Raw genomic sequence first — 12,127 nt, 5'->3', positions numbered from 1 at the left:
TCTGACCGCTCTTGGGACACCGATGACCGTGCTCACACCTCTGACCGCTCCTGGGACACCGATGACCGTGTTCACACCTCTGACCGCGTCTGGGACACCGATGACCGTGCTCACACCTCTGACCGCTCCTGGGACACCGATGACCGTGCTCACACCTCTGACCGCGCCTGGGACACCGATGACCATGCTCACACCTCTGACCGCGCCTGGGACACCGATGACCGTGCTCACACCTCTGACCGCGCCTGGGACACCGATGACCATGCTCACACCTCTGACCGCGCCTGGGACACCGATGACCGTGCTCACACCTCTGACCGCGCCTGGGACACCGATGACTGTGCTCACACCTCTGACCGCTCCTGGGACACCGATGACCGTGCTCACACCTCTGACCGCTCTTGGGACACCGATGACCGTGCTCACACCTCTGACCGCTCCTGGGACACCGATGACCGTGTTCACACCTCTGACCGCGTCTGGGACACCGATGACCGTGCTCACACCTCTGACCGCTCCTGGGACACCGATGACCGTGCTCACACCTCTGACCGCTCCTGGGACACCGATGACCGTGTTCACACCTCTGACCGCTCTTGGGACACCGATGACCGTGTTCACACCTCTAACCGCTCCTGGGACACTGATGACCGTGGTCACACCTCTAACCATGCAGATGGCTCACCCCACTGACCACACCAATGGCTCATACCTATGACTGTGTCCACATCACATACATCACACCCTCCACGCCTACCCCACAACCTTCCTGTACACCCCCACCACATCTTCCCTGTCTCTATCACACTCTTCCTCACCTCTCCCTGCACTTCTTCCTCATTTCCTCCGCTTGCCTCCCTGTAAACCTTCTTCCTTCCTCCACGGTGCTGAGATATCTCCAAGCGCAGTTGCTGGCGTTGGATTAGAAAGCTTATTTTTCTGGTAGTTTAACTTCCTATGCTTGCTTGTATTTTTATATAATCACTTAAATACACATAATTGCTCAGGGTATTTTCCAGAAACAGTAGCATAGCTGCTTCTATATTTTTCTAGAAGCTTCTCACTTCTTCTACAGCAGGTGTCAACATCACTTCAATCTATTTTAGAACGCAGTGCGGACCGTTGGGCTCCCGATGTTCTGCCAGCCTCTAAGATCAATCTAATCCTACACTTGTACACAGCCCTCCATTTTCTGTCATCCATGTGCTTACCCTAGTTTCTTCAAGATCACTATTTATCTGCCTCTACCATCACCCCAGGGAGGGTATTCCACACATTCACCACTCTTTGTGCAAAAAACCTACCTCAGACATCGTCCCCACACTTTTCTCCAAACACCTCAAAGTTATGCCCCCTCGTAAAAGCCATTTCGACCTTGGAAAACGTCTCTGGCTGTCCACTCGATCTAGCCCCTTATCATCTTTTACACCTCTATCAAATCACCTCTCATCCTTCTCCAAAAGAATATGATAGGTGAAACCATTTTGGTTAGCAAAGTCTTGACTGATAAGATTTACAGAAGCATGTGAGATTAGTTCAGTGGACATGCAAAATCCTCCCTATACACCTATCATTAAGAAATAGTTTTAGAATTGTAGCTGATGTAATGTGTCGATTAGAAAACAACAGGCTTTCTTGATTATTTAAGTGTGAGCAGTGAGCAAGCCCATCAGATTTTTGTCCTCAGATCAGAATCGCAATCGGTGTCAAAAACCTCTACAGTCTCCAGGGCAGTTATAAATCAGAATCCTCGATGAGCAGAAGGGCCTGTGACTTGTTACTTACCAGAATTTTTTAGTTACCTTCTGTTGATTTTTAAAAGCTTCCCAATCCTCTAACTTCCCACTAACTTTTCCTCTATAATATGCCCTCTTTTTGGCTTTTATGTTGGCTTTGACTTCTCTTGCTAGCCACGATTGTGCCATCTTGTTTTAGAATGCTTCTCCCTCTTTGGGATGTATAGATCCTGTGCCCTCCAAATTGCTTCCAGAAATTCCAGCCGTTGCTGTTCTGCCATCATCCCTGCCGGTGTTCTTTTCCAATCAATTCTGGCCACCTCCTCTCTCATGCCTCTGTAATTCCCTTTACCCCACTGTAATACTGATACATATGGGTTTAACAACTTTTCGCATTTCAGGGTGAATTCGATCACATTATGATCACGTTTCCCTAAGGGTTCTTTTACCTTAAGCTCTCTAATCAATTCCAGTTCATTGCACAACACCCAATCCAGAATAGCTGATCCCCTAATGGGTTCAACCATGAGCTGCTTAAAAAGCCATTTCATAGGTGTTCTAGAAATTCCCCCTTTTGGAATCCAGCACCAACCTAATTTTCCCAATCTACCTGCATATTGAAATCCCCCCAATGACTATTGTAACATTGCCCTTAAGACCTACATTTTCTATCTCCCGTTGTAATTTGTAGACCATGTCCTTACTACTGTTGGGGGGGGGGGGGGGAAGTTCTGTGTACAACTCCCATTAGGGTCTTTTAACCCTTGCAGTTCCTTATCTCTATCCACAATGATTCCACACCTTCCAACCCCATGTCACCTCTTTCTAATGATTTAATTTCATTTTTTACCAACAGAGCAACGCAACCCTCTCTCTGCCTTCCTGCCTATCCTGTCGATACAATGTGTATCCTTGGACATTAAGCTCCCAGCTATACTCTTTCAGACACGATTCAGTGATGCCTACAACATCATACCTTCCAGTCTGTAACTTTGCTGCAAGTTCATTGTCCTTACTCTGTATACTGCGCACAGAGACAGCCCAACACCTTCAGCCCTGTATTCACCATTTTTGATTTTGTCTACCTTTTACATTGCAACTCATCCTGTTGCCTGCAATCTTGCCCCATCAACAGCCTCTCTTTGCTAGGAGTCTCACTATACACTGCCTCGGTTTGTAATCCAACTACCTAATTTTCAGCACCATCACTCCTGTTCCCATCCTCTGCCTAATTAGTTTAAACCTGCAAGGATATTGGACACCCCTGGGCTCGGGGGTAACCCATTCCTTTTGGACAGGTTGCACCTTCCCCAGTGTTGGCATGTGGCCAAGTGGCTAAGGCATTGGTCTAGTGATCTGAAGGTCACTGATTCAAGCCTCAGCTGAGGCAGTGTGTTGTGTCCTTGAGCAAGACACTTAACCACACATTGCTCTGCGACAACACCGGTGCCAAGCTGTATCAGCCCTTGCCCTTCCCTTGGACAACATCGGTGGCATGGAGAGGGGAGACTTGCAGCCTGGGCAACTGCTGGTCTCCCAGACAACCTCGCCCAGGCCTCAGTCAACATCGAAATCAATGCACAGCTGAAGAAGAACCTTCCCCCGAAGAGATCCCAGTGATCTACAAATCTGAACCCCTGTCCCCTGCACCAGTTCCTTAGCCACACATTCATCTGCCAAATCATCCTACTACCCTCACTGGCATGTGACACAGTGATTACTACCCTGGAAGTCCTGTTTCTCAACTTGCTACCTAGCTCCCTAAAATCTTTCTTCAGGACCTCCTTACCTTGTGTACCCATGTCATTGGTGCCAATATGTACCAAGACCTCTGGCTGCTCTCCCTCCCCTTTGAGGATGGCGTGGACCCGATCTGAGACACCCCTGATCCTGCCGAAAGGGAGACAGCATACCATCCAGGTGTCTGTATCCTGCCCACAGAATCCTGTCTCTATTCCTCTGACTAAGGAATCTCCTATCAGCACTGCACTCCTCTTCACCTCTCTGCTCTTCTGAGCCACAGTATCAGAGACCTGGTCACTGTGGCTCCCCCGCTAGGTCGTCCCCCTCAACAGAGTCTAAAGTTGTATGCTTATTATTGAGGGAACGGCCACTGGTGTGCTCTGCACTGACTGTGCGTTTCCCCTCCTTTTCCTGACAGTCACCCAGTTGCCTGTCTCCTGCAATCTAGGGGTGACTACCTCCCTGTAGCTCCTGTCCATCACCTCCTCATTCTCCCGTATGAGTAGAATGTCATCTAGTTGCAGCTCCAGTTCCTTGATATGTTCTCTCAGGAGCTGCAACTCAGTGCATCTGGTGCAGATGTGTTCACCTGAGAGACTGGAGGTCTCCCAGACTGCCCACATCCCACACACAGTACAAAACACTGTCCCTGGAGCCACTCTCACTGAACTACTAGGCCCTAGCAGATGAGGAATGAACAAATAAGAACAGAGAGAGAGTAACTTACAAGATACTTCACCTCACACAAGCCTGACGAGTCAAAGCCACTCTCTAAAGACTGGCACACTGAAAAGAATGGCCGCTCTGCTTGCACTCGAGTTATTTTTAAATCAGCCCCTTCTAATGTATCCCTCTTGCTAACTGGTCACTCCTCAACTCAGGGAAACCCACGCAAAAACCCTGCCTTTAAAATCTCAATCGCCATCCTGGTTAAAAGCTAGCTCTTTTCACACACTCCTGAAGTTGATTGTCCAACTGGAGAAAACTGCCCTGAAGCTCTGGTTTTTAAACCTGACTGAAAGGTCGAGATTTTGGAAAGTGTAGAAGAGGTTTAACAGGATGCTGTCTGGATTAGAGGGTTATAGCATGTGCTACAACGAGAGGTTGGACAAACTTGGGTTGTTTTCTCTGGAGTGGCAGAAGCTGAGGGGAGACCTGAGAGGGGTTTATAAGATTATGAGAAGTATAGATAGAGTGGACAGACAATGATTTTTCCCCCCAGAGTTGAAATGTCTAATCACAGGGTATGAGTTTATGATGAAAGCAGGTCATTTCAAAGGAGATGCGAGTAGAAAGTTTTTTTTTTAAACAAGAAGTGAGGCTGCCTGGAAGCAGAAACATTAGTCATTGGTGCAGTCTTCCGTTGACTGTAATACAGTTATTATTCTATTATGGATGTATTGAGTATGCCCACAGAAAGCGAATCTCAGGGTTCTACCTGGCGACAGATATGTACTTTGATAATAAATTTGTTTTGAACTTTGACTAGGGATGTTTAAGAAACATTTATATAGGCATATGAACATGAGGAAAATGGAAGGATATAGACTTTACTTAGGCAGAGGAGATTATTTAACCATTGGATTAATATTATTGGTTAGCACAACCGAAGGGCCTGTTCCTATGCTGTACTGTTCAATTTTCACACCAGCAACTCGGACGGAGGTCTCACTGTTACCTGCGTGACAAGGAAGTTCTGACACCTGCCGCTTATCCTGGGATCCATTCTCCAGTGGTAAAATTCCAAGAGTCCCGCCACCTGCGTGAAAACACAAAGTACTTTAGAAACAGTTACTTGGAAGGCAGGATTCAGATTAAAATTCATTCATTTATCATACAAACATCAAAAATATACGGTGAAATATTGGGTGCCATAGTAGTGTAGTGGTTAGCGCCACTATGTTAGAGATGGGGGCATCGGAGTTTGAAGTTCAATTCCAGTGTCCTCTGTAAGGAGTTTGCACGTCCTCCCCGTGGAACGCACGGGTTTCATCTGGGTACTCCGATTTCCTCCCACAGTCCAATACCATTGTAAATTGTCCTGTGATTAGGCTAGGGTTAAATCCATGGGCTGCTGGGTGGTGGGGCTCATTGGACCACAAGAGCTTGTTCCATGCTGTCTCTCTAAATAAATAATAGATAAACGATTAAATGGGCTGGTTGCAGTAACATGTCCTACTAGTGTCACCTCACATTCTAGCGTATTGCAGTGCCACAAGGGTCAGCAGAATAACACAGGCCTTTCCTGTCCCGATGAAGGGTCTGGGCCAGAAACATTGACTGTTTAGTCCCCACTATAGAAGCTGCCTGACTTGTTGAGTTTGTTGCTCTAGTTTTCTTGCATCTGCAGAATCCCTTCTGTTTATGAAGTGCAAACTGATCCCCAGCCTTTACAGTTTCTTTGGGAAGGGAGGATTCAACATCCTCGTGATCATCGAAGTGAAAGGCTGTGATTCCTGTTTAAATGTTCACTCAGTGGAGGACAAGCTGGATTGCATTCATCCGCAGCTGCACATGCGAGATGAGGAACTGTTGTAAGCTTGTTCTTGCAGAAACGTGGCTCCAGGACAACTTCCATGCACCATAAATCTATAGGCCATGACACATAGGGACAGGCTATATTCTTACTTAATTTTTTATAACTGTATGTTTATCTCTATTGTAATTATGCGTGCTGTATGTGACTGCTGGTACTGTGGTTTGCACCGTGGGCCCAGTGGAACACCGTTTCGTTTGGCTGTAATCTTGTATGTGGCTGAATTCCATCCTCCCTCCCCACAGCAAAGCACTGCCACCAGGCAGCATGTGGTAACAGTGGTCAGGTTACTGGAAAATTACCCCGACATCTTTATACTGCTCTGGAGACAGGGACTGAAATCCCACATTGGAAACTGCGGACTTTAATGATTTTCATTGAACTGGAGGTACAGAAGCCTGGAGTCCCACACCACCAGCTTCTAGAACAGCTCAGTCGTCCGGCTCAACCCAAAATCACTACCTCACTTTAGCAACACTATGATCACTTTGCACTAAAATTGGACTTTGCTTTTCTTCTTGTTCTTGTAAAAATGTGTATAGTTTATGTTTTTCTCAGGAATGCTGCTTCTATGATGCTATCTGCCTGTGATGTTGCTGCAAGTTTTTCACATCACCTGTGCATACACATACTCATGCATGTGCCAATATGAGCCGTTAAACAAAATCTTAAAAGTTTCTTCCCCTCAGCAGTTAATCTGGTTAACTATTCTAGTTCTTCCCCCTCCCCCCCCCATCTATAACACCAGTCACTGCATTGGGAACACTTTAAACCACTGTTTATAATACTTTTACATTGGAAATACATCAGAATCAGGTTTATTATATCGTGCAGCTTGTTAACATTGCAGCAGCACTACAATGCAATACATAATAGAAAAATAAACTGAGCTACAGTGTACATAACGACAGTTAAATTAAACAGTAGTACAAAGAAAACAGGAAGTAAAATGTAGTGTTCATGGGTTCAATGTCCATTTGAGAAACGGATGGCAGAGGGGAAGAAGCTGTTCCTGAATCGTTGAGTGGGTGCCTTCAGGCTTCTGTCCCTCCTCCCTGATGGAGGCGATGTTGGTATTTATGTACTTATGAACATTTTATTGCAATCTATACTTTAACCCCAAACTTGATTTAAATAATTCTTAATGCCAGCCCCATCAACCTTACTAGGGTGTAGGCTGCCGACAGCAGCTTGCCAGAGACCTCTGTCCTGGGTCCCCAAGTATAGCCACCTTTGAAGATTCCTCTTCTCCCAGGTATGAGGCCTTTGGAGTTTTTGTTGACATTTCTATAGCTTTGGGTTTTCACAGGATGGATGGGTTTGGTAACAGGGCTTGGGACTGTCAATGGCAGAGTTTTTAATTCCTTATAATTGTTGAAAGTTGTTCTTTCTGTTGCATGTCATACCAACACACCACAGCAACTCCTAACACACAAATGTGCACAGCAAATAAAACTGACTCTTGACAAACTCAGTTCTGACTCTGAATAAAAAGCCAGTTCAATTACCGTCATCACGAAAAACTCATCTGGTTCATTATTCCCTAAAGTTAACTTGCAGGATGAGTCAGTGATGAGGAAGACAAATGCAATATTAGCATTCATTTCGAGAGTTCCTGAATATAAAAGCAAGGATGTAATGTTGAGGCTTTATAAGGTAATGCTGAGGTTTTCTAAAGCACTGGTGAGACTTAACTTGGGAGTATTGTGAACAGTTTTGGCTCTCTTATCTAAGAATGGATGTGCTGACGTTGGACAGGGTTCATAAGAGATTCACGAGAATTATTCTGAATGAAAATGTTATCATATGGGGAGCATTTGATGGCTCTAGGCCTGTACTCACTGGAATTTAGAATAATGGGGGGTGAGATATTTCATTAATATCTGGGCTGGACTGGAACCAATGTCCTAGGGGGAGCGTTTGCTACTGCTGTTCAGGAGGCTTTAAACTAATGTGGCAGGGGGATGGGAACAAATGCAGAGAGACAGAGGGGTGTAAAATGAGGGTAGAAGCAAAAAGTAGTAAGGTGAAAAGTAAAGTGGCAGGCAGGCAAATCCAGGGCAAAAAGCAAAAAGCAAAAAGAGCCACTTTTCAATATAATTATAGTATAAGGGCTAAGAGTGTTGTAAAAACAAGCCTGAAGGCTTTGTGTGTCAATGCGAGGAGCATTCGTAACAAGGTGGATTAATTGAATGTGCAGATAGTTATTAATGAATATGATATAGTTGGGATCACAGAGACATGGCTCCAGGGTGACCAAGGATGGGAGTTCAACATCCAGGGATATTCAATATTCAGGAGGGATAGACAGGAAAGAAAAGGAGGTGGGGTAGCATTGCTGGTTAGAGAGGAGATTAACACAATAGAAAGGAAGGACATTAGCCTGGAGGATGTAGAATCGATATGGGTAGAACTGCATAACACTAAGGGGCAGAAAACGCTGGTGGGAGTTGTGTACAGGCCACCTAACAGTAGTAGTGAGATTGGGGATGGCATTAAATAGGAAATTAGAAATGTGTGCAAAAAAGGAACAGTAGTTATAATGGGTGACTTCAATCTACATATAGATTGGGTGAACCAAATTGGTAAGGGTGCTGAGGAAGAGGATTTCTTGGAATGTATGCTTGATGGTTTTCTGAACCAACATGTCGAGGAACCAACTAGAGAGCAGGCCATTCTAGATTGGGTATTGAGCAATGAGGAAGGGTTAGTTAGCAATCTTGTCGTGCGAGGCCCCTTGGGTAAGAGTGACCATAATATGGTGGAATTCTTCATTAAGATGGAGAGTGACATAGTTAATTCAGAAACAAAGGTTCTGAACTTAAAGAAGGGTAACTTTGAAGGTATGAGACGTGAATTAGCTAAGATAGACTGGCAAATGATACTTAAAGGGTTGACAGTGGATATGCAATGGCAAGCATTTAAAGATCGCATGGATGAACTACAACAATTGTTCATCCCAGTTTGGCAAAAGAATAAACCAGGGAAGGTAGTGCACCCATGGCTGACAAGGGAAATTAGGGATAGTATCAAGTCCAAAGAAGAAACATATAAATTAGCAAAAAAAAGTGGCACACCTGAGGACTGGGAGAAATTCAGAGACCAGCAGAGGAGGACAAAGGGCTTAATTAGGAAAGGGAGAAAAGATTATAAGAGAAAGCTGGCAGGGAACATAAAAACTGACTGTAAAAGCTTTTATAGATACGTGAAAAGAAAAAGATTGGTCAAGACAAATGTAGGTCCTTTACAGTCAGAAACAGGTGAATTGATCATAGGGAACAAAGACATGGCAGACCAATTGAATAACTACTTTGGTTCTGTCTTCACTAGGAGGACATAAATAATCTTCCGGAAATAGTAAGGGACCGAGGGTCTAGTGAGATGGAGGAACTGAGGGAAATACATGTTAGTAGGGAAGTGGTGTTAGGTAAATTGAAGGGATTAAAGGCAGATAAATCCCCAGGGCCAGATGGTCTGCATCCCAGAGTGCTTAAGGAAGTAGCCCAAGAAATAGTGGATGCATTAGTGATAATTTTTCAAAACTCCTTAGATTCTGGATTAGTTCCTGAGGATTGGAGGGTGGCTAATGTAACCCCACTTTTTAAAAAAGGAGGGAGAGAGAAACCGGGGAATTATAGACCGGTTAGTCTGACATCGGTGGTGGGGGAAAATGCTACAGTCGGTTATCAAAGATGTAATAACAGCACATTTGGAAAGAGGTGAAATCATCAAAGTCAGCATGGATTTGTGAAAGGAAAATCATGTCTGACGAATCTTATAGAATTTTTTGAAGATATAACTAGTAGAGTGGATAGGGGAGAGCCGGTGGATGTGGTATATTTAGATTTTCAAAAGGCTTTTGACAAGGTCCCACACAGGAGATTAGTATGCAAACTTAAAGCACACGGTATTGGGGGTATGGTATTGATGTGGATAGAGAATTGGTTGGCAGACAGGAAGCAAAGAGTGGGAGTAAACGGGACCTTTTCAGAATGGCAGGCAGTGACTAGTGGGGTATGGCAGGCAGTGACTAGTGGGGTACCGCAAGGCTCAGTGCTGGGACCCCAGTTGTTTACAATATATATTAATGATTTAGACGAGGGAATTAAATGCAGCATCTCCAAGTTTGCGGATGACACGAAGCTGGGCGGCGGTGTTAGCTGTGAGGAGGATGCTAAGAGGATGCAGGGTGACTTGGATAGGTTAGGTGAGTGGGAAAATTCATGGCAGATGCAATTTAATGTGGATAAATGTGAGGTTATCCACTTTGGCTGCAAGAACAGGAAAACAGATTATTATCTGAACGGTGGCCGATTAGGAAAAGGGGAGATGCAACAAGACCTGGGTGTTACTGTACACCAGTCATTGAAGGTGGGCATGCAGGTACAGCAGGTGGTGAAAAAGGCAAATGGTATGTTGGCATTCATAGCAAAAGGATTTGAGTACAGGAGCAGGGAGGTTCTACTGAATTGTACGAGGCCTTGGTGAGACCGCACCTAGAGTATTGTGTGCAGTTTTGGTCCCCTAATCTGAGGAAAGACATTCTTGCCATAGAGGGAGTACAGAGAAGGTTCACCAGATTGATTCCTGTGATGGCAGGACTTTCATATGAAGAAAGACTGGATCGACTAGGCTTATACTCACTGGAATTTAGAAGATTGAGGGGGGATCTTATTGAAATGTATACAATTCTAAAGGGATTGGACAGGCTAGATGCAGGAAGATTGTTTCCAATGCTGGGGAAGTCCAGAATGAGGGGGTCACAGTTTAAGGATAAAGGGGAAGCCTTTTAGGACCGAGATGAGGAAAAACTTCTTCACACAGAGAGTGGTGAATCTGTGGAATTCTCTGCCACAGGAAACAGTTGAGGCCAGTTCATTGGCTATATTTAAGAGGAAGTTAGATATGGCCCTTGTGGCTAAAGGGATCAGGGGGTATGGAGAGAAAGCAGGTACAGGGTTTTGAGTTGGATGATTAGCCATGATCATACTGAATGGCGGTGCAGGCTCAAAGGGCCAAATGGCCTACTCCTGCACCTATTTTCTATGTTTCTAAGTCGTGGTATATATTGGTACCAATGACACAGGTATATAAAGGGAGGAGGTCCTGAAAAAAAAGAATACAAAGAGTTTGGGAGGAAGGCGAGAAACAGGATCTTAAGGGTAGTAAACTTGGGATTGCTGCCTGTGCCATGCAACCGTGAGGATAGGAATAGAATGAGGTGGCAAATAAATGCGTGGCTGAAGAATTGGAGCAGGGGGCAGGATGGGACCTCTTCTGGGGGAGGTGTGATCTGTACTAAAGGGACGGGTTGCACTGAAATCCAAGGGAGACCAATATCCTTGTGGGCAAGTTTGCTAAAACTGTTGGGAGCAGTTTAAATTAATATAGCGGGGGGTGGGAACCAGTATGATAGAGCTGAGGATGAGCCAACAGGTTAACGAGTAGATGATGGGTGTAATATGAATGTATGTGTGGTGAACTACATATACCTGTCTGGACACGCCCCCCCCCCCCCCCCCCCCCCCCCGCTGACTGCTCCTGTGGCTCCTCCCACGGACCCCGGTATAAAGGCGATTGGAGCCACAGACCCCTCCTCAGTCTCCAGGATGTTGTGTGGAGGTCACTTGCTGCTTGTGCTTTCTTTCAGCCAATAAAAGCCTACCTTAACCCTCGTCTCAGTTATTGATGGTGCATCAGTAAGGAAGTACAAACCAATGATTGGGTATAAATGCAGACAGAGCAGAGTTACATTGTAACACAGAGGCAAAATTCAAAAGTGCAAAGAATACAGGACTGAAGGTACTGTATTTAAATGCGTGTAGTATTCAGAATAGTATTCAGGATGAACTTGTGGTGCAATTATAGGTTGGTCGGTATGATGATGTGGGCATCACAGAGTCACGCTGAGTCATAGTTGGGAGCTTAATATCAAAGGATATACTTTAAATCAAAAGGAGGGGCAGGAAGGCATAGGTGGTGGTGTGGCTCTGTTGGTAAGAGATGGAATTACATCTTTTGAAAGAGGTGACATAGGGTCAGAGAATGTTGAAGCTTTGTAGGTGGAATTAATAAACACCTGCACCTATTTTCTATGTTTCTATAGTATGAA

The 12,127-nt window shown here is 45.1% G+C and overlaps 1 protein-coding gene across 1 annotated transcript in view; it reads right to left on the bottom strand.

Annotated features, from left to right (window-relative positions):
* coro7 (coronin 7) overlaps nt 1-12,127 on the bottom strand; it is a 227,002-nt gene that overhangs the window by 200,878 nt on the left and 13,997 nt on the right. Inside the window, exon 3 of the mRNA XM_073060075.1 lies at nt 5,158-5,238. Within this exon, the coding sequence (XP_072916176.1) occupies nt 5,158-5,238 (81 nt within the window). The remainder of the gene's footprint in view (nt 1-5,157; nt 5,239-12,127) is intronic.

This window comes from Hemitrygon akajei, chromosome 11 (assembly GCF_048418815.1).
Source record: "Hemitrygon akajei chromosome 11, sHemAka1.3, whole genome shotgun sequence".
NCBI lineage: Eukaryota > Metazoa > Chordata > Chondrichthyes > Myliobatiformes > Dasyatidae > Hemitrygon > Hemitrygon akajei.
This window is presented reverse-complemented; position numbering and strand designations above follow the sequence as displayed.